Below are 22048 nucleotides of genomic sequence, written 5' to 3' on the forward strand. Positions count from 1 at the left end.
TACACAATATATATATATATATATATATATATATATATATATATACACAAATAGTGCTGTCAAGCAATTAATTTTTTAACTATAATTAATTGCAAAAATATGTAATTAATTGCGACTAATCAAATTTTTCAACTAATAGTTTTTGTAAAGCTTGTAACAGATGAATGAATAATATATTGAAATTAATGTAAAATCACCCGATATGTATATTCAAATTCAAAGACCGTTCCAAAAGCTTTCTTTAATCCTTGAATACGCTCTAAACTGAGTCATCTTTACAGAAACAATTCTCAAAATGTTTATAGCACATTTAGTTCTGGCCACAAGCACCACACTCAGTATATATATATATATATATATATATATATATATATATATATATATATACATATACACACACACAGACACACTAAGGACAAACGAAAGCTAAACTGGCCGAGTAATGTGAAATGATATAAACAGACCACTAGGGGGTAGCATATGAGCATTTCTGGGCAGATCTAAAATGCATTACACCAGCATGTACACAGTTTGCTAAATTGCAAAACAACCAAAACCACCTGATGAATGATACGTTTTTCTTGATTTTTGCCCAACAATGTGAACAAGTGAAATCCAATATTGATGACTTGAAACAAGCAAAGAGACCAACGGCGGTTTCGTCTTTGAAAGACTAAAATGCATTCAATGTTATAATAACAATCTGGTAACAGTCAAAGGTTTTTATTGCATGTGTGAAATGTGAAAGAAAAGATGAACACTGTCGTAAACGTTGAGGGCTGGATTTGAAAAAGGCACAAAGTCAGTTTTAGTTTCACATCAATGTTGAAGTGATTTGAGGAGCTTCATGTTCCTTCAGTCTTTGTTTGGGATGTTAACATACATTCATAATACATCGCCTTCAAAGTTCCAAGTTTTTTTTTAATTGACACTTTATATCAAAACTGTTGAGTTATTTTTTTGAATGACCGTTAAATGTCTGAGTGTGGGGAATGCCAATGTTGAAGCCCCCCAACATGGTTTACAATTGTCTATAAAAGGCACAAGATGGCACCAAAGCACTACTTTTCTAATCGACAGGGCTAAATGAAGCTCCTCATCTCACTTCAACAGTTTGTAGATGCCTTGTAGGCGCTAAAGCACTACTGTCATGTTCGACAAATAACGGAAAATAGGTTTCACAGAAATTTTTTTTTAAAAATCCGTGAATTGTGAATATGCTGGTTGACCCGCCATACAAATATAGTGGATATAAAAAGTCTACACCCCCCTGTTTAAATGCCACGTATTGAGAACCTTTTCCACCATTAATGTGACCTGTACAACTCAATGAAAAAAAAAAAAAACATCTTGAGAGGGGGAATAAAAATATCTTTTCATAGCAATTTGGAGACGTCCAATGATCGAAGAATTGGCGCCATGACTGACGTCAACCACGCTGACCTTTATGATGCAAATGCTGACTCCACCCAAGGTGCTTAGCTAATGTGATTTATGCACAAGCACACACACTGGCTCTTTTTTCAGCGGCTGTCTCCATTTGACTGCAAAACCCCGCAAATCACCACCTTGAATATTAAAAATAAATATAAACGCTTCACTATTTTGATGTCATTCAAGAAAAATTGCCTCGTAGCCGCTTTCCAGTCACCCGCGAATCTGCGTACATTCAAATTGACTGGAAACGGATTTCATGTCACTGAGTTGACGTTGAGAATCTTGAATTTAGAGTTCACAAACGAGTTCTCACGACCAGCTAATTTGAAATAGAGTGGAGTACGGCGCATGCGGAAAGTATCCACACAGCTTCACTTTTTCCGCGTCGTCATGCCTTCCTCCAAAAATGGATTAAAAAAAAAATCAGACATCAGATGGGGGTTCGCCGTCGCTCAGGGATCCAAATTGTACTCGACGGGTGTGCAAAGACGAAAAGGGCTAAAGTGCCCAAAATTGCTGTACTAAGCTTGTGACATTATATTTTTTCTATTGCATACTTAAGTACATGTGATACATGTGTAGTGTGGTATTCTTAATTTGCTGAATTCAAAAAATATATTCACGATGTTGCCATTTTGAGTGGGTCTTTTTTTTTTTTAATAAGGCAACAATGAAAAATGTGAAAAAAGTGAAGCGCTGCGAATACTTTTCGAGTGCATAAAATGTAATTTACGAGTGAGCAAAAAGTGAAGCGGTGTGAATGCTTTCACGTGAATTGAAGCTTTCACGGTGCTTCATTCACATTTTAAGAATTTTGAAGTAAAAAAAAATATATCATAAAAACCATTTCACAATTTTTCTGTAACCTATCAACCGCGCCGTGTGCGTTTTAGTCTCGGAGGCTTCTCATTGGTCGTCGTCGTCGCTCTCCTCACCGTCGCTGTCTTCCAGTAGGCGGGACTGGCGGGCCAGCCTCTGCGCCACGGCCGTTACCATGGCGGCGCCTTTGCCGCTGCCGTCCTCCGAGAGCAGGTAGGTGATGTCACACTCGGGGGCCAGCCGGCGAACCGTGGCTTGGAGCTCGGCGCTGAAGCTGTCGTCAAGACGAACACAACATTTGCAAAATTATGCTCTATTTGTTTTGGGTTTGCATATTAACAGATGATTTTTATTTTATTTTTTTTGGCCCATTCTAGTTTTGTGGCTAGTTTCTAATTGGCTTTGAAACGGGAGTCTCACCTGGGGTGTTTCCGGTACACCGAGCCGTCCACCCCCACGGTGGTTTTCAGGTGGTCCAGGCCGCGGCCGACCCGGATACGGTTGGCGATGGTGGCCAGGGCGGCGGCGCAGAGGCGAGCCGATCGTGACGACACCGTGTCGCAGACCATACGCACCACGCGCACGTCCACCGGCTCCCACGCCAGACCCAAGCCGCTCAAGATTTTCTTACCGTTCTCCAGGCCGTCGAGCTCCCTGAAGGAAGAAAAAAAGTTTATATGGAGTCTAAATTTAAAAACTTGAAGCTTTTAATTTCTGTTGACAAGTGTGCTTTTTATTAGTTTGAAACAAATAAGCTATTTATTACTTTTCATACTCATCTGTCAATGTGAAAAAAATGAAAATGAAAGAAATAAAAATATATGTTCCAAATAAATTGTTTTAAAATGATCAATTGAATATAACCTTAAAATAACGATGCTTTTTGTTACTTTGAAACGTCACCTTGATTCTTTTTTTTTTTAATTGCAACGGCTCTTTTTTATGCACCTCCCCAAAATAACCACTAGAGGGAAGCAAAGTCCGACAAAGTGAAGCACAACGTGGCTTTCAACACAAATAAGAGATAATTCTGAATTATTTTCGGTATGTATTGCTCAAGTGTTCCTTTGAGAATCAAAAGAACTGAGGACAAGAGATGCTCTGGCAAAATAAGTCAACTAAGACTCACTCCTCTATATCGGAGATGAACTTTGTCTCAAATCCGCCTGGAGTCAGCAGCGCCTCTGACGCTTGCCCTTTGAACAACAGCCCGTCCTTTGTCATCCTCACCAGCAGGAGGCGCACAATCTCGCCCAAATACATGCCGCTGATCATCTTCTCAAAGCTGCAGAACAACACACCATTGTCTGTCATGGTGGGGAACACTGCGACATTCATTCATTCATTTATTTATTCTCTTCCGCTTATCCAAGGTCGTCATATATGCGTCATATTATTCCATAGACGTACGTGTGGATGCCGGGGTTGATGGACGTCTTGTCCACCTGGACGTCGAACTCGGTCTGAATGTCTCGGAGCGAACCGTTGTCGCCGAAGCCACCCCACTCGGTGTTAATGCACATGCGTCCGTGGTCGCTCTCGACACGTTTCACGTTCTTCATCTCCTCCATGTAACAAGCGTTAGTACCCGTGCCTGCAACACGACGACAAATACTTAGCCGTTGACATAAGCTGCGGCGCCGTTGCGTGTCGCATGTTCACCGATGATCATGCCGATCTCGCAGCTTTGGTCCTTGTAGCCGCAGCTCATCATAGTGCCCACCGTGTCGTTGACCATGGCGATGGAGCCCACGTCGTAATCCTGAACGACAGCGGTGGATGATTTCAAAAAGTCGCGCCTGACGACCGATGCCAACTCACCCCTCGTCGGTGAACGGCCTCTCGCAGGAGCTTCACCACATCCTGGCCTTCCACTCCAGAGCACTGGAAGCCTTTCGTCCAACGGATTAAGATGCTCTGCGGCCCGCCCACAAACAGGAACAGAAACAGAATGGTATTACGCACATTTTTTTAAAACATTTTTGCTAATTAAAAGTAAATCTTTCCAAGAAAATAACAAAATCTGTTCTCGTTTAGTTTTTCTATATTTTCTATTCAATTGACGGCAATTAAGTACAAAAACTTATTTGAAAAAAATCATTCAAAAGCACATTTTTTAATTAAAAATATAAACATCAATGCAATCCTTTTTTTTGTTTTTTGTTGCTTGTTTTATGACCAATTATTTAAACACTCATTTTTATAAAGTCGAATTTTTTTAAAGGTGAAGAAATACAATTCTAAAACATAATTCTTCAAATTCCTAAAAGTAATGACTAATTAATAAGCTGTTTTTAAACTTATTTTTCACTGTAGATTTAACATTTTATTTTATCAGATTGTTTCAAAAATGAATATATATTTGTCCTTTTTTTACATTAATCGATAGTCCCATTTCCCCCCCAAATTATTATTATTTATTAATTATTTTTCCTTATATGAGAAATCTCTAGCCCAAAAATCCTATCAAACAGTAAAATTGGATTGCTTCAGTGTGTGTGCGTGTGAGACCTTATCAATTTCCTTCTGATGGCAAGGGAAGGAGAAGGTGAAGCCCAGAGGGAGAATTTTGCCCTGCAGATTCTGCGACTTGAGAAATTCCCCCAGGCAGGCGGCAATGTGGTCGAACAACTGCAAAGAGCCAGAGCCAAGGTCACTCTTAAAATGACGAGAACCAAAAACACGCAGCAGGTGTTGCATCTGTTTGATCTGACGTACAGCCTTCTTCTATTGCAAAACATTCACATTTCATTCACTTTAAAATGAAATGAGAAAAAAAAACTATCTTGGTCCGAGTGCAGTTGCGCACTTTCGCACATAATATTATCAATATTCTTGCGCTTTTTCGCACCTTTTCTCCGGGTCCTTGCATCATCTCTTGCGGGATGGCGCAGATCTGACTGTCCATCTTCACCATCCTCTGCTCCTCCTCCAGCACTCGGACATGGAGCACCCGGAAGTTCGTCCCGCCCAGGTCCAAAGCCAGGAAGTCGCCTTTTTCTGCGAGGTGCAACAGAATAAACCATCAAATAGTAAAATATCTGCAAGTATTACTCTGCCTCTTGTTTTTTTTTTTGTCTCACTAAATAAAAAATGGATGCATATTTGAATGCCATTCAATGCCGTTCACCGCCACTAGGGGGTTTTATTTATACGGCAACGATGCGTTCCGATGCCATTTGTTTGGGATTTGCCGATTCCCGTCTTTTGAAAACTGCGTTACCCGTCCCGTCTGGCGTGGCCGTGACGAAAGTGGGCAGCATCTGGACGGCGGCCTTGTGATGCGAGTGCTTCCCCAGGCCTCGCTTCAGATCGCGCTCCAGTCGAGTGGAAATCTGCTGCAGGACCTCCAGGGAGAGCGTGAACCGGTTCAGGTAGGTTTGAACCTGCGCAGGAAGGAGGAACTTGATCAATCATCATTCATCTTTTCAGAATGTTTTACTCAATTTTTTTTTTTTTTTGCATGTCGGGTTAAATCCGTACACAGGGGACGGCTTTCACAAGATATACAAGCCAGAAAATGTCAAATGTTAAATATTCAATTTGATTTTATATTTGGAGAGGGGGGGGGGGCGTACAATATTTTGACTAAAAGGCCACATTTGTAAAAACGCAAATTTGTCACAAGATAAAATAAATAAAATCACTCGAGTCTTTTAGGAGGGAACATTTGACTACTTATGTCATTTTTACATTATATAAGTGCCAATGTTAACGTCAATCAAGCGTCCCTTTAATAAATATGTCCGTCTCGCCCTCTAAGCCATCTCATTTTTTTTATCATTTTCACCCTGTCTAGTTATGTAGCAAACCAACAACTGTTGAGTCAGGTCAATCTGTTTAAAAACGGAATCAAATACAGCGTACGAATAGAAAGGCACGGTTAGTACGTACTGAATGCGTGCGTGCGTAAATGTTGGCATGTTAAAAAAAAAAAAAACAACGGCATGCGGAGGCTGGCGTCATTTGGACAGGAAAAGAGGGACACTTACAATCACCTCGAGACCAGAGGAACAATTTCCGTTTTCCTGTCTACTCTGAGATCTGTGAAAACGCCCAGCATCAAACTGCAACCAAACATGGCCAGACCAACAAAAAGCTCCTTTAAACACAATGACAGTAATATCCATTGCAATAAAACGCTGATGCAAACACACAGGCCTGTAAAAGATATAAAAGTAGTGCATGTGTACATTGCAACACGGAAGCACTTTCCTCACATCCTGCTGCTGTTGGTGAATTTCGTTGACGGCGCGGTTCAGCGTCAACATTGCGTCCTCACCGTGGTCCGCTTTCACGCTACCCGTCGGCTGTGTGCAACCGTGAAGCCAAATTGTGCCATTTTGTCATCAATTTCCAGTTATTTTCCAACAGGCATGTCAGCTCATGCCGCATTTGGCTACTTGGATCTGGTTGTAATCCGCTCACGCTCTGTGCAAGACTTGTCGCTACACGACTTCATTCCTCCATCATGACTCAAAGCAGCCGTCACAGACGGCCGATTCCCCGAAGGAAGTCAAAATGTGTCTTAAAGGAGGCATGTTTGGGAAAGTTTTACGCAATTTCAAACCTTTCCAAGGGGTCCCAACACAGGGTTAGCAACATGTGAAGCCCCGTAAAGCCAATTAAAGTTGTATTTTCAATTTTGGAGAGAGCACTTCATTGAACATGCCACAGGATTACCCCTTAAGTTAATGTCGCAGATACAAAAATCAGTCTGCATGTGCAAAAAGTGTCCATCACATTAACACATAGGCCACTGTCGTTCCTGGTTGAGACGCATACAGAAAAGCCAAACCTAATTTTCCCGCAAGATAACAAATATAGATGCGAATGTGCGGAATGAGTGTAAATTATGGACTGGCGTGCCGTAATGATTCTGCAGTGCATCCTGGGCGTTGCAGTATGTAACGACGTCATAAAGCAAAGAGCCAAGAGCGAACATGCACCTCACTGAGCGTGTCCGGAGGGATACCGTCAACGTGGATGGTGCAGATGTCGCCGTTCATTTTCGCTCGTCTTTGTGTTGTTTGCGTCTGTTATTCACCTGGAAAGAGAACATGAAATCAGACAAAGAAGTGTTGAAGTAGCAGTCGTAAGACCATCTATAGAAGGGTCATCATATTATTATTACATATACACAACAAATCAGAATCCAGGAAAATGTTGTTTAAGTACCATTCAATTCATTTTAAAAGTGTGATTGCTAGCAAAGAAATATGATATTCATATTTTAACGTTTTTAAAACTGACGACAATTTGCAATTTTGTCAAGAAACGAAATTGTGCATGATTGCCTGCACAGGCCACATAAAATGATGAGGCGGGCCGGATCTGGCCCCCGGGCCTTGAGTTTGACACCCGTGCTCTATAGCGTTACGCATTTTAGTTAACTTTAGTTTAAATGAAATTAAGATGTTTTGTGTTAAATATACAGTTAAGTCTTTTGTCCTTTTCTGCGTTTGAACGTTAGAACGAGGTCGCATCGAGCCTGTGGATGCTTGCTTTCCAGGTGCGGTGCTGTACATTTAATAGCCCTAAAACAACAAACATGACAGCGTCTTGTCCTTACCTGGCTTCAATGCACGCCCGCTGTTCAAGCACACCGGAATCCCCCAAACGGTTCTCTCCCAAACAAATTGTTAAAAAAAAATCTCAAAGACAACCTGCATAAATGAGAGATTTTTAAGATAGTATTCGTGTGACCGTTAAGAGCAAACAGAAGCCAACATATGCCGGTGACTAAAGTGCTGCAGGAGGAATTCAAACAAGCCAATAGTGTCAGCCAGTCAGGTAAAACAAGTTTCAAAAGCCAAGAATGGAAATTCAGAATGGAAATGACGAGTGTGTTTGAAGAATGGACACGATCCAGTTACTAAGAAAACATGTTGGTGTGGTGCTGTCATAAAAGCTGAATAACTGGCGCCTTCAGGTGTAATATGACCCAAAAACCACCGATGGTAAATCACTAAATCAAGTGTTTCGAAAAAAAAAAAGAAAAGAAAAAAAAAAGTAGAAGACGTCGACGACATCACTCACCTGCTGTGTCCTCTCACAAAACCGAGTGAGCTCAGCCATCAACTTGCAGGCACAGGAAGACAGCGCACATGAAAAAAAATTAAAAAAAAAAAAAAACCTTGCAAGCGGGCACATGAAGGGGGCAGCATTGACTGGGTGGAAGTGACATTGCGAAAACACAAGTGTGTCTCAATCTTTCACGTATGCATGCACGCACTTGGTGAGGAAAGACAAAAGCTCCAACCTGATGAAATAATCAAATGAATTTAACAGGATGCATGTGAGGTGTACTTACTCAGCATATTTGACATTCTGGTCATCAATATTCGCATGGTGTAGAAAAGGCAGACTTGGTGACATGTCATAGCTGCTCAATGAAAAGAATGGATATACAAATTGTTATCAGAAACAATATATGGTGTATATATATATATTTTTTATAAAGAAATACTTTATCAGAAAAAAAGCGAGATTTTTACTTTCAAAATAAGCACATTACATAAAAAAATATGATCAGATGTAAAAAGAATAGACTTCCATTATTTTCCTCCTAAGAGGAAAAAAAAAAATATTGCTTTCTTGTGCTCTGGGCAGATGTGTGCCTTTCCATATCATGTCCAACTGAATTTAGCCAACCACAAACTTCAAATCTCTCTCCTGCAAAAGGACAAAAAATGGAGTTAGCGCACTGCAGTTTTCAGTATCTCATTTATAGCGCTCCAATCACGTTGTACACTGAGTATAATGACAATAAAGGGTATTCGGATTTTGAAAAAAAACAAAACAAAAAAACTCAGTCATACATTTAATGTTCAACAACATTTTATTTACAATAAATCAATTCAGCAACCATTTAATGAGATAAATGAGTAACACATATTTTCATTATCAAAATTTAGGAATAAACAGCTGAATAAATGGAAGAAATTTTGATCATGTAAGTGCCAGTACATGGCCCAACCCTGATTGGACCAGTATTCAAAACACAGTGTTGTTTGCGTTTGAATTTAAATGCGGGTTACAAAACGCACTTTGTCAAATTGTTGAAGTCAATTCAAATGCACATGAAAAAAAAGGAGGAATGTTTCAGTGCAGTACAGTTGAGAGGGAGTCTGAAAGCAATGTGCAATTAGATGCAGAACAACGACTCCGCATTCAAGTTGCATAAATAATTGGTCGAAGACATCAAGTCCCAAGTCGTCTTCATTAAGGCTGACTGGAATTTTTTTTTCGATTTCTCCCCCCCCCACCACCACCCCCTTCTTCACCTTCGTTTGAGACTCGGTTTCTTCAGCCGATGTTGGCGCCTGAAGTCGACCAGACAGTCGGTGGCCTTCGAGATGGGCGTGAATGACTTAATGGGCGAGTTGCTGACCCTCAGCGTAGAAACGCCTGCTTCCTCTTCTTCATTCTCGTCCCTCAGATCGATGACGTCACTGAACGTGAACAAGTATGAATTCAAGAAGGTATCAAAGAACAATTTTAAAGATTGGAATTTTGTAATTAATATTACCATAATGAAACAACAATTAAGGAAATGGGGGGGGGGGAGGTATTATAAAATTGGTTATTTCACATGTTTTTATGAAATGTATTTTATTATTTAGAATTATTTTATATAAAATGTTTTTTATTTGCAATAAATGAATTTACATAACTATTTAATAAAATATATTGTACAATTATCAATTAAAAATGGACTATATAATATACATATACATATAATATACATATATATATAATATACATATATATATATATATATATAAATGTTATATATAATATTTTAAAAAGTAATAATTTTGAATTTAAATGACTTTTAATGCGTTGATTCAATAGCTACAATAAATCAATTAATCCATTATTAAAATTAATCACTTTATCACACAAACCTGCCATTTGAACAGGGGTGTGTAAACTTTTTATATCCACTGTATATGTACTAAAAGCTGTACAAGATTCCTCATACTTGAATGTATCACTTGTTGTTATATTATGACCGAAAAAAAAAACGTAATTTTTTTTACCATATTTCCACACAAACTGAACTGTCAGTCAGTAAGCAATAGTAATCCTTAAACAAATGCAGCGCCACGTGACACTAAAACGACGCCTTCAACTCCACTTCAGCCTGACTGTTAGCAGGTGAACGCAATCAGGCAACGAGTCCGGCTTGTATTCACTTCAAAGAGTGTCAAACCAGCATGCGGTCGGAACTGAGAGGTGACTGACAACTTACCCTTGCTGGAGTCTGCACTTGGACGGACCGGCTCCTGCGCACAAGGACGTATACAAGTTCACAAACTCTCCTCGTCACCGATATTTGCAGTTGAGCTTTGACATGAGCAAATGGTCCATTGTCGCATTGGGCTTACCTGCATGTCTGCTCTCTACATGCTCCAGAGCCGCCAATAGATTTCCCTTCTGGATGATTAAGAATAAACTCCTCAGTAATTAGTTAGCCTAAATAAATTTGTCACCATTTTTTTTTTGTACAATATTTAGGCACGCTGGCGAGTCCTACCACGGTTGTTTTGGTCGCCCGCCGCTGGATGCAGAGATCGGTGTGCCCGCTGTAGTCTCGCAGTGCAACAGCCTTTTGGCAGATGTAACATTTCTCTTGGATTCTGTGGACAAGCAAAAACACTTATATCTTGAGTTGATTACTGAAGTACATCCAGAATGTAACTGCAATGATTCTTTAATCCTAAATAAAATACTCATGTAAAAACAAAAAAACTTGTAAACTTCAGAATAGGTCATTTTGACTCACAAAGCAACAAGGAGAGTTACATTTTTTTTGTGTGTGTTTAATGATCCTGTAAATTGAGTTTTATTTTTCTAATTGAACTATCACAACAAATTGACTTTTATTGCAATGCACTGGAATGAATATGACAATTTAAAAAAAACAAAAAAAAAGGAGGAGCTACTAAATATCATACTTATCATTGAAGGAGGCGTCGCCCTCTTCTTCTGCTGCCAACCTTCTCTTCCTTCTTGCCTTCAAGGACACTACAGTGTTTCAAATTGGCATGTGGTAAAAGTTAGAAACACTGACATCAGGTGGCTAAAAAGCTGAACAGTCATTACGAACGATTGCAAGTCTTTCTGCAACCTTGCCAAGGTTCATCCGCGAGCCCTCGGTCGTCCATGGCCGCAGTCTCCGCCTCGCCGTTGCAGTACGCCGCGTGCCTCTCGATTTTGCCCGCGGGGAACGTTTCCTGGCAAATGGGACACTCCACAGCCGCCTCGCTCCTGACGGGCTCCAGCTCAGGTGAACGCGACCCTCTTTCTTGCTCCTCATTTGCAAGGTTTCTCCCGAAGGTGCTGCTGACGAGGTGGCTCGTCCGAGTCTCTCCGTTGGCCGAGACTGAAATCACGTTAAAGGAAACCTTGTTCAATCAGCGTATTGCGTCACTATCGAGAGCAAAGTAACAACTGGATGAAGCAAAATCTTCTTCAGCTAAACCCACAAAAAGTCATTATTTTCGGCAATGAAGAAAAGAGGATTACTGTTGGAAATCACCAGGAGTTACTGTGAGTTCAAAGTAAACATGGTGAAGTTGCCTTTAGATGTTATGCTGCACACAAATGGAATAAGCTGCCAACAAAAGTGAAGTCAGCCCCGAGTGCAAATGCTTTTTTTTTTTTTTAATCAAACATTTGATTAAAGAATTTAAATATTTTTTCCTTGTAGATTTTAGTAAATTACTTTTAAGTCTTTACCTTTAAATGTTTTTTTTTTTTTGAAGTTTTCTGTTCAACGTCAACCTACATTTTAGTCAATTTTGTGTCAAATCTTTCATTATGACACCTCAGAAGGTCTCCTTAATAAGCCTCACCCTCCATCATCTCTTCCTCTTCTTCTTCCACCGCTTGTTGATCAGCTCTCGCCGCGGTTTCAAGAAACTCCGGGCTGTAGGGCTACAGAATACAAAATGATGGTCATGTTTATAAAATATATACGTTGTCGCAAAAAAAGAAAAAAAGTCACCTTCGACAGAGCCATGTGATCTTCCTCACTCATTGGGGTCTCTGTGCGTAAAAACAAGTTAAGAGTAAATTTAAATGCTTTCAGACGGCAATAAAATATACGTGGGTTGGATTTACGGCGGTTCAGTCCCTATGTCAAATTTATCAGACTGTATTTTAAGCCTATGAAGAAAATATTACCTTTGAACAGTTTTTTTTGTAGTATAAAATTTTTAGCCATGAAATTTGTACTGGCTCGGTACTGCCGCAAACTGTTAAGTGCGTATTTCATTATTTTATTACTGGAATGGATTAAGTGCATTTCCATACAGCACCACTGTAGGGCTGAACGAGTTTAAGAAATAATTGCATTGCGATTTTTTTTTTTGAACAGATGTTGCAATTTCGATTTAATTTGCCATTTTTTTTCCACAATGTACAGTGACATTTACAAATATGACCGAAAATTAGATCAAGAATATTTATAATAGATTTGACATGGAAATACATCCTTAAAGCGCTGGAAGTACCTGGACAAATGACACAGTCATCAATGTCTCTGCATGCAGTCTCTTCCTCCAGCTCCTCCTCGTCATCTTTCTTCTTTTCCGCGTCCTCCTCCTCTGTCTCCAGCGGAAGGCTTTCCCCCTCATGACTGTCGAGCTTTGTGTCTTTCCGCCTGAGGCCACGCCTATAAGATGGAAATGGAAATGAGTTTTGGCAAGAGCGAGCCCGACGACTTCCCGTGGATCAGGCTTGAAGTCTAAACGCTGAAAGATGCAGGCAGACTTTTACCTACGGGGACCTTTCGCATCGGAAGAGTCAGATAAGGGGGATTTCTGGAACAACCAAAAAAAAAAAATCAATAATCATCAGGTTCAATCACTTTGCAGCTTTAGTCAATGACATGACATTTGAGTTTGGAACGAATTAATATATTTTCCATTATTTCCGATTGGAAGTTTTGTTTTGGAAATGGAAATGGCTTGTGTTTGACTTTGGTGGTTTTACTCATGAAATTTAACTGCAGTTTGTGATTACACATCAATGCTTAAATGCGCTAATCTTAACACACCTCTGACTGCGGCAGGATGGCGTCGCCCCACTTGGCCTTCCTCAACAGACACCTCTGAGCCTCCTTCAGACTCTTCTCATACACCTCCATCTGGGCCACGATCACCTGAAAGCAGCATGACAAAGTTCTTGCAAGACATTTCTTCAATTGGTCACACTGCGCGGTGTCGTCTACCTGCGTGTAAGCGTCTGCATCCAGACCTCGTGGACAGAAGGGGACACCCCAATAATAGTGAACCGTAGACTGGGTAGGGACCGGCTGCTGGGTGTTCAGACTGAAATTTGCCACAGGTTGTGTTGGTTAAAACAGGGCACACGCACATGCAGACACACTTTCCCCGCCGCCCGTTTTAAGTCAACAAAGGCCTGATTGTCGGATGCCACTAACAGATTATCCTGAGCAATAATCCTCTGAAGAGGGCCCGGTTAAAATAAGTTTTGAGATCGCCACAATAATAGGTCTCAAAATGATTTAGTCAATTTAGCTTTGCTGAGGGACAATGATTTTATTGACATCTAATCTGACATTCATGTACAAAGAACATGTCAGTACATTGCGAAGAAAATTGCTAATTAAATCAAAATCGCAATATTGGTCAGAAAAATCGCAATACAATTCATTCCTAAATTCGTTCAGCCCTGCAAGACGCTAATAATGTGTCGGTGTCAAGCTCACACTTGGTTTGCTTTGTTTGTACCTGCAGCTCGAGCTGTTTGGCTCCGGTCCCGCTTCAGTCACCTGCTTCAAATGGGCTGCCTGCGCTTCAGCCTGCTCAAAGCGCTTCTCGTCCGGGTAGACTGGACTGGGTGAGCTCACCAGCTGCAACATGGTAAAAGCAGAATTAATCACAGCCCAAAAGTGGTACAAATTGGGGCGTTAAACAAGGGATAGGGGGTCGTCCTGTTTTGAAAGCGATGAAACTGCTGTCGGAAGCTGATTTTTAAAACAATTTGAAAAGAGGGCATTAGAGAGTTTGTCTTGAGGGAGGGAGTATTTTGAATCACTCAAATATATTCATTTTCACCAGGATACATGCAAAAATTGCAATCATGTTTTCGGCAAGCCGATTTGTTGAGGGCTCATTCGAGCATAATTTCTTGTCGAAAATCCAAAATGGCCGACTTACTATTCAATTTCATTTGTGGGTGGGTGAGACTTTTTTTGTGTCCTGTTATAATTTGTTCGCAGACTTATTAGGTTAGTCCGATTTCCGAAATTCATGTCAATCAGTATTGTTGTCCGAGATCATTTTTTTCCAACATATCATTTTGGTAATGTTCCAATGCGGTCCAACGTACCGTCTGATCGGCGTCTTCGTCGGACCAGCAAACCGTCGTGTCGCTAGTTAGCTCGGTTTCAGATGAGTCGTCCGTGACACCGGGAAACTGACGCCGGTCCAGGCTGGTCGACTGCACATCTCGGCCGTGCTTCCCGTCTGTTCCCGATAAGCCCAGACAACATTTTGACAGCGTTGAGTTCTTCAAGTCAGCAAGATTCTTGGAGGGCGCCGGGCTCCTCGGAAAGACCGGGCTCCCGGGTGGACAAGAAGAAGGCCTCGTAGACGGGGTGAAGTTCTCCCCCGAAGAGAAGATGTCGTCCAAGTTTGGTTCGTCCGGGCTGCTACCTTTGTCATCCGGGGACACGTCGAGTCGCGCTTCATCACCAAACGTCGGGCTTTTGCGATACTCAGCACATTCGTCTCCCGTATCCGACTCTGAGAAGATGGGACTTTTGCGGCGTGTCGAAGAAGGGACGCTCTCGGCCAAGAGCTGCGAACCACGCACGTAGCCGGACGTTTTGCAGCTCTCCAGCATGTTTTGGCTCAGCCGGGTGAAGGCCATCTTGGCTCTGCGACCGCTCATGGTGAAGACGGGTGATTTACAGAGCGGACGGTCGTCAATCTGCGTGGAATCACAGCTCTGGTAGAAAAAAAAACCCATCCCACTCTTCAGTTGTGTTTTCCGTCACCTACAGATAAAAATGTGGATGCAATCTGATGACTGAATTTTGCAATAGAACAAAATGTGTGTTACCTGCGGCGAGTCCAAAAATTCAAGCGCTGACTCGGAGCTACTGACCAACCCCCGAGTGCAGACGTCGGGACTTTGCGACAAGTCCGGCACAGGGCTTTCTTTCCTTTTCCACTCTTGATCTTGTTTGCTTTCACCTTTCGCTTCAACCTCTACCATTACAACAGCGCACACAGAAACAGTCAGGTTCCGATTTGAACTTTTGTGCATTATTCCTTACACAGCTACAGCTTTTACAATAAGTTGTCGACCATATCGCTGGTGTCGGGCCAAAACCTTGTATCTCCAATTCTTGACACCAGACCCCTAAAGGATAATGTAAATGGCAGTCAATTTAAAACTGAACAAAGGTTGGACTGCTCGGAGCCACTTTTGTGATCCTGGCATGGAAGTCCATTGTTTCAGAGGGGTCTCGTTCACACCTCCTGTGGTGCAGCTGTGATCTAATCTTCCTGCATTCCTCTCCTGAATGTCTGGTCATTAGCATGGTCTAAACTTCAGTTACACTTAAAGGATTTCATACTTTTGACTATTAAAGGAATATAAGAGTTTGAGCTTAACATAGTTCATTAGATGTTGGTGCATCCAATGTATGAAAATGTGATATTGTAAAATGCTGAGAGTGTGACTGGTGGCGCGAAACTGGTTGCTGGGGTTGTGCAAGAATGGAATGTTTTAGAAGCAGAAGGCGCTGAGCGAGACGAGATGACTCCGGGAAGGAGCGGCCATCGGGGGATCGCACGCAGTAGGAGCCACGGGATTCGGCGGGAGGAGAAAGACCAATGAGAGCGAGCTAAAGTTAACTGCAATACACATAGCCAATAGAATCATGCCAGGATGCCTTTGTCTGTGCCATTTTGCATGTTGTATAGTATGAATCAGTACTGGGCAACTCGGGGGTAGAACACATTCGCTGGTGGCAAGAGAGGTGTAGACTTGTATTGAGAGGGATCCGAGATCTAGGTGCCATGTAGGAAATCTGTATTGGGAATAAATCCACTTCGTGTGTGAAAATGCCGGCTTCCTGATACCTTTCTATTGCAGAACGAGCGCGCATATTGTTGGATGTGTGAGAGTTGGGTAAGGTCGCAAATTGGAGTCAGATTACTTATTTGAGTTTACATTGGGTTAAAGTTAAATTCTAACATTGATATAAAGATAAATTCCAACACCCCCAAAACGGCAAATGTGTTCAACTATTAGCATTGCATCGTGAAAGAGAACAAGCTCTTTAGATTGGTCAATAATGTGTACAACATTTCTGACAAAAAAATATATTCACCAAAATGTGACTTACGGGCTTTTGGCCCGAGACAAAACAATTCATGACAAACGTCCCTCCCATTTTATATTAGAGATTGACAGAATGCAATCCGAAACCAAGCTGAGATGCTGTGTAGGGGTTTTCATATGCGACACACCTTGGCTCAGGTCTGCGCAGACGTCCCCCGATGCGGTCAGATTTTTGCTCGACTCCGCCACGCCATTCAGGTATGAACGGCCGCGTCGAGAGCAGGTCGTTTTTGCTTCAGACAGCAGGCTCTGACTCTGAGAGGGCTCTTGTCTCTGGCTGAACATCTAGGAGGTTTAAAATAAATAAATAAATAAATAAATTGTAGCTCCACCATAAAGCTGCACTGAACGGCAAAAATTTGGGGGTTTTCGTTAAGCTTTGTAAAAGGTTGCAAAGATGTTTGCAAACCAATTTTCCTTGTCGCATGTTTGAAAGCTTTTTTTCTTGTGGAAAAAAACAAAAAACAAAACATGTCATGTCGACTTCAATTTGGACTGAGTTTGTACTACGACTTGTGATCTTTTTCGCAACACAGCATAACCTTCCTAGCAGCTTTTATTTCACCGGACTCACGCTCTCTTTGATGGCTTTCATCACAGCCGCGTCTTCCTGCTGCACACGGTGCGCGCTGACGCTGGCTTCCTGCGTGCTCAGATGCAGAGCCAAGGCCATCATCTCCTCTTCTGTCATCTCTGAGGAAGAAAAAGGAGAAGAGTGTTTTCTCCAGTCCACGTAAATCCACAGCTGACACATTCTCTACCTTTAGATTTGGTTTTGCATTTCCTGTCCCTCCACCGCTTCTCTCTATCCGACAAGGACGCCAGAAGAAGTGAGCTGGCGCACTCATCCTAAGAGAACAAAGACATGCTTGCTGTTAACGGAGGGGGTCAAATGCTACCACGCTACAAACACTGATTGGCATGTGCAGTGGATATAAAAAGAGCAGCAAAATGTTACAATGTTGCGTTACAAAGTGCTTATCTGCTCAAGTGGAATTATTTACACTCTCTACCTGTTGCCCATCATTGACAGCATTGTCGTTCTGTGAGTCATGGTGCACCGACTGGGTTTCCGGGGGTCTGTCCCTGTTGCTTTGCTTCCTCAAAGGCATCCTTACTTTGACACACACAGAACACAACTTCTGGGGTCATATTCGATCAGGTCATGAATTTAAAGTGAACATATTTCAACTTTAATGAATTCCTGCTTTTTCCACTTTGGCCTGCTGACTGTCGTTTAATTAACGTTCCTCACGCAAGATTAAAAACTGAAGGTCAAGCGGGCACGCCCAAATCCAGTCCTCAAGGGCCGCGACCCTCGATTTGGACACCCTGTGATGGATCCTTGCTGTTCATCGCCTCCAAACTGTGGAATTCACATCCTTTTAATATGAGAGCCGCCTCTCTAGTTAGTTGCAGCCAAAAAAATATTGAGGAAGGCATTCCAGTTGGACTAAACTGTTTTGTATTATTTTAATTAATTATTTTATTTGGATTAGACTTGATTTTTCTTGTATTAGCTGTTAAATATAAAATGTTATTTCTGTAATTCATATACAGCTCGGACAAAAAAAATAGAGACCAGTTATGTAAGGTTTTACTTAGTTATATGTGCAATACATTTTTATTCAGTTATTTAAGTACAGTTTGAGCACGATGCGACAGCGGTTTACATGAATATTATTACTGTTACGAATAGAACCTTCGTGGCTATATGGAACGTGCAACATTTAAAAACAAATTACTTACTTCTCCGCTAAAAACACGGTAGCATTCACGTGACAGTCATGGATTATGTTTTCCTTGTTAATTATCATGAATTTTTTGGTCCAGAACTTTGTAGCGTGAAATGAGAAACTCAGTTAAAGCACTCAAGTGTGAATTTGACGTAACAATTAACAGAACGACACGAACATGGCGGGACACGAGAGCCACACGTTTTGAATAGACGAACAAGATGAACGTAAGGCTTTTAAATTGTACATTTGCAACAATGTGTAGTGACCGTTGTTCAATTTTACAGACAAATAAACACAGTAGGGGAGGAAATTCGGTTTAAAGGCACTCACATCGTTTCCCCTCACTTTCGCGGCGCCATGTTTGTTTAGGTCTGCGTAGTGACGTAACGGTACGTAAGGAGCGTCATTGACGATGCCTTCAAAGACTGTAAGAAGGGAATGTTTTGGGGCTGTGCGGTCGGCGATGTTCATATGTAAAGATCCTAGTTCGAAAAAAGCAACGTATCCCAGCGAATTCTGCAATTTCTCAAACACTCGAGATGGGGCTTCACTGGCTCCCGCGGCGGTCAGGTGTTAACAATGTCATGCAGCGTCTACGTGTTGGTGCCTTCAAAGACTGGAAGGAAATAACTGTTTCCCCTCGCCATGTTTGTTTTGTCGTCTGCTGTGTGACGATATCTTCAAAGAAAGTCCGACGAAAACTCCAGTTCACCTAAACTACACACCAAGACAAAAAACCTGCGATTTCAGGATTTTATTATGCTGTTGTAATAGAAAACTATCAGAAAGACTAAAGGGCACGCCTACTGATGTACTTTGTTTTATTGTGTCACATTTAATGATTAAATGTGCATAGTCCACAACAGTCCAGTCGACATACCTCAACAGCAATGTTAATATAACACAAACATTATTATTACAGAATAAATAAAATATAACAAAAACAACTTCCCAACAAGGATCAACAGATAAGGTCCTGGATGGCATCTTTCCAGCATGTTCTCCATCTCTCCCGGCTGCAACACACCTGATTCAAATGAGCAGGATACTTATTAGGCTTCTTCAGAGCTTACTGATAACTTAATCAGAGTGCCCACAACTACTGATCAGCTGTTCATTTGAATCAGGTGTGTTGCAGACCGGAGAGATTGAAAGCATGCAGGAAAGCGGCCCTCAAGTATTGGAGTTTGACACAGATGCTATACAATAGGTCTAACATGCACTCATCACATTAATTAATGTATGCCTGGGTGTGCATTTGAAAGGAAATGCATAAGTGATGCTACTACTGTACTGGTGAGTGGGGTGGCTCCCCTGGGTTGGTCAACAAATTTATCGAGAGGGTGCTCTGGTCACCATTGCAAATAAATGCAAAATTAAACATAACATCATACATGTGAGTATTTATAAGTGGAGAAGGTAATCGAGTGTGGCAAATCTCAGAACACCGGAGCAGTTTTGACAGCTGTGACTGACACTTTGAGGGGACAGCAGAGATGGTACCGGAGCTCCACTTTGAGGTTCTTATCTCTCACCCCGTAAATGAGAGAACTCAGACTTCTGGGCAGTAGAAAGAAGAACACATACAAAAAGGTTTGCAGTCGTACCCACATTAAGCGACTTATTGAAGATGCGATAAGTGTCATAATGTTGGTGTAGAGCACCGACGAGAGGCTGAGGCCCAGCTGCACCAGGTGCAGCAGCAGCGTGTTACGAGCTTTACGGGCAGATCCTTTGTCCGTGGCCGCCGATCTGGCAGCCACCACCACGCTGAAATAGCTGAAAATGATGCTCAGGCTTGCTGACAAGAACAAAAAATATGTGTACACTTTGTAGTAGATCTCAAAAGCAGGCACCAAGAAAATGTAGACGTAGCTGCAAATGTTTGTCATTTGCAGACTCTCGAGCTGGTGGAAAGGAAACAACATTAATAAAAGCCCCTGAATGAGAGCATTAAGAAAACAAAACATCCACATGGCAAGCACGACCCCTGCCGTGTTCCTGACGCTAATGATGGAGGCGTGTCTGAGAGGGTGGCACACAGCCACGTATCTCTCCAGCGACATCATCACCAGCACCAGAGGTGATATCCTCGTGACAATATTGCAGAGCATGGTGAGAATGCCACACACGGGGTACGTGAGGGTGATGCCACCGGTGGTGAGCAAGTACAACATCTGGCTGAGGGCCAGCTGCAACGTGTCTCCAAGCAGAAGGTTATACAGCAGGATGTAGCGCGATGTCTCCCGAAAGACGCGTTTGCTTCTCAAGGTGAACAGCATGACCCCATTGACAAAGAGGAACAACAAGCAGAAAGAGATGGTCAAGGTGGCGGTCGCCACTTTCTCCACGAGGCTCAGCCTTTTGGTCACGTTGGCAATCATGAATATGGTAGACGCAGCAAAACGTACGTGAAGCGGTAAATGTTGAGTCATATCGGACACGTCTCGATTTATAGGTTTGTAAGCTCCGTGTTGACGCATCAGGTCACCATGCAACACCACCCGTAGGCAAGCCCCCACCCTTTGTGAGCAACACGCTGGAACACAAAAAGTCAACAGATAAGCATCACTCAAAGGAATTCTGTAAGAAAAGAATAATTTACGATAAATGCATTCACACTGGCAAAAAAAGCATCGACACAAGTGACTTTGTGTCCGAGATGTGGAGGTTTGGCTGGCCTCAAAAATCACCATCAACATCGTCTAAGTTCATTTCGAAAGCGCTTGAAAAAAAAAAAAAGAGGTTAAACCAGCTGAAACAAAGCGCTGTAACATAACAACAGTAAAAGCTGGAGCTGGGAGTATATGTAAAAAAAATAAAAAGTAAAATAAATAAATAAAATGCATTGATGCCAAATTGACATTCATCAGAAAAAAAAAAGAAAAAAAGTCTTACATGAATACGCAGTTGAACCTCACTATATATAATGGAAAGGATGCAGTACACAAAGAGCGAAAATTGACATGTAATTGACTATTAAAAAAAGATTTTTTGAAACCCCCATTATCATAAAAAAAAAATTACATGCATTCAATGTGTCCTCAATGAAAAATGAGGGTGTTGGGTTGTTTAAAGACAAAAAAAAAAAACATTTTGATATAAGTGAAAGTGTCCTTTGTAGTCATTGCATGTAAAAATTTATCTGAATTATATTTCATGAGCGTCTGATGGAAAAGTAAACTTCAAAGTGCACTTTGTGTCCATGACATCAAGTATTTGTTGTTGTTCCGCCTTAATTAAGTGTTTGGCAAACTTGCTTTTCCTCTGGTGTACATGTGACCATCTTGTTTTCTACTTACCTCTGACCTTGTCCCCAAAAGACTCATTTAGGCACATGAATTATTCACGATGTTTTGACCAAATATTGACTTGATTAACGAGTCCGTTGGGTGTTACGTAGGCGCGTCTGTGGGGACACCAGTTGTAAAAGAACAAAGAAGTTCGTAAACTTGTTCGGTTACGCATGACGACACATTCCGAGCCAGACATGACTAGCCGATCGCTCCTGCGTCGAACTCAAATCTTGCAGTAGCAGTTTCCTCCAACAGGTGGCGCCTTTAACCAGCGCAGTTTTTCTTCAAAATGTAACAACAAACATGTAGTTGTTTTACAAGAATGCCAAATTTGCTTTTTATTCGTTGAGATGCAGTAATGAAACA

At 41.6% G+C, this 22048-nt stretch overlaps 3 protein-coding genes across 5 annotated transcripts; all 3 read right to left on the reverse strand.

Moving 5' to 3' along the window:
• Positions 1-707: 707 nt before the first annotated feature.
• LOC148320450 (hexokinase-2-like) lies at positions 708-8358 on the reverse strand. Of its 2 annotated transcripts, XM_088279027.1 has the most exons (12): positions 8296-8358; positions 7829-7922; positions 7206-7303; positions 5480-5642; positions 5108-5256; positions 4768-4887; positions 4078-4173; positions 3919-4018; positions 3667-3850; positions 3386-3541; positions 2677-2910; positions 708-2530 (listed from the first exon to the last, which is right to left on the reverse strand). In XM_088279027.1, the coding sequence occupies exons 3-12, from the start codon at positions 7263-7265 to the stop codon at positions 2344-2346; spliced, it is 1449 nt and encodes a 482-aa protein (XP_088135153.1). In that variant the 5' UTR covers positions 7266-7303; positions 7829-7922; positions 8296-8358; the 3' UTR covers positions 708-2343. The 2 variants fall into 2 exon arrangements, with proteins under 2 accessions (XP_088135153.1, XP_088135155.1); XM_088279029.1 differs by lacking the exon at positions 7829-7922 and having other exon boundaries at positions 8296-8354.
• Positions 8359-9047: 689 nt separating this feature from the next.
• On the reverse strand, positions 9048-18964 carry uimc1 (ubiquitin interaction motif containing 1). Of its 2 annotated transcripts, none has more exons than XM_088279025.1 (20): positions 18717-18964; positions 17661-17760; positions 17409-17496; positions 17222-17340; positions 16776-16932; positions 15358-15506; positions 14623-15243; positions 14022-14143; positions 13499-13598; positions 13325-13429; positions 13045-13088; positions 12780-12940; positions 12272-12312; positions 12120-12201; positions 11393-11647; positions 11220-11289; positions 10799-10901; positions 10650-10698; positions 10514-10547; positions 9048-9710 (listed from the first exon to the last, which is right to left on the reverse strand). In XM_088279025.1, coding segments are annotated over exons 1-20 (2574 nt in total). In that variant the 5' UTR covers positions 18719-18964; the 3' UTR covers positions 9048-9538. The 2 variants fall into 2 exon arrangements, with proteins under 2 accessions (XP_088135151.1, XP_088135152.1); XM_088279026.1 differs by having other exon boundaries at positions 9052-9710; positions 17661-17764.
• A 283-nt stretch (positions 18965-19247) lies between these two features.
• LOC148320452 (odorant receptor 131-2-like) lies at positions 19248-21810 on the reverse strand. The gene is made up of 2 exons (XM_088279798.1): positions 21689-21810; positions 19248-20925 (listed from the first exon to the last, which is right to left on the reverse strand). The coding sequence occupies exons 1-2, from the start codon at positions 21723-21725 to the stop codon at positions 19826-19828; spliced, it is 1137 nt and encodes a 378-aa protein (XP_088135924.1). The 5' UTR covers positions 21726-21810; the 3' UTR covers positions 19248-19825.
• Between the last annotated feature and the right edge of the window lie 238 nt (positions 21811-22048).

Source organism: Idiotropiscis lumnitzeri, chromosome 17 (assembly GCF_059441095.1).
Source record: "Idiotropiscis lumnitzeri isolate Australia: NSW breed Sydney's pygmy pipehorse chromosome 17, RoL_Ilum_1.0, whole genome shotgun sequence".
NCBI classification, from domain to species: domain Eukaryota; kingdom Metazoa; phylum Chordata; class Actinopteri; order Syngnathiformes; family Syngnathidae; genus Idiotropiscis; species Idiotropiscis lumnitzeri.

Bases quoted from the DNA above. Each gene is read 5' to 3' on its own strand.
- uimc1 (XM_088279025.1), bottom strand. The intron at 13,430-13,498 runs GTAGACGACACC...TGCTGCTTTCAG, and splicing joins ATGCAGACGCTTACACGCAG to GTGATCGTGGCCCAGATGGA. The intron at 12,941-13,044 runs GTAAAAGTCTGC...TCCATCTTATAG, and splicing joins GATGCGAAAGGTCCCCGTAG to GCGTGGCCTCAGGCGGAAAG.
- LOC148320450 (XM_088279027.1), bottom strand. From the start codon at position 7,265: ATGAACGGCGACATCTGCACCATCCACGTTGACGGTATCCCTCCGGAC. The intron at 3,851-3,918 runs GTGAACATGCGA...GTCGTGTTGCAG, and splicing joins CGAGATCGGCATGATCATCG to GCACGGGTACTAACGCTTGT. The intron at 2,911-3,385 runs GTGAGTCTTAGT...TTCTTCCTTCAG, and splicing joins TTCATCTCCGATATAGAGGA to GGAGCTCGACGGCCTGGAGA.
- LOC148320452 (XM_088279798.1), bottom strand. From the start codon at position 21,725: ATGTGCCTAAATGAGTCTTTTGGGGACAAGGTCAGAG. The intron at 20,926-21,688 runs GTAAGTAGAAAA...TTTGTGTTCCAG, and splicing joins TTTTGGGGACAAGGTCAGAG to CGTGTTGCTCACAAAGGGTG.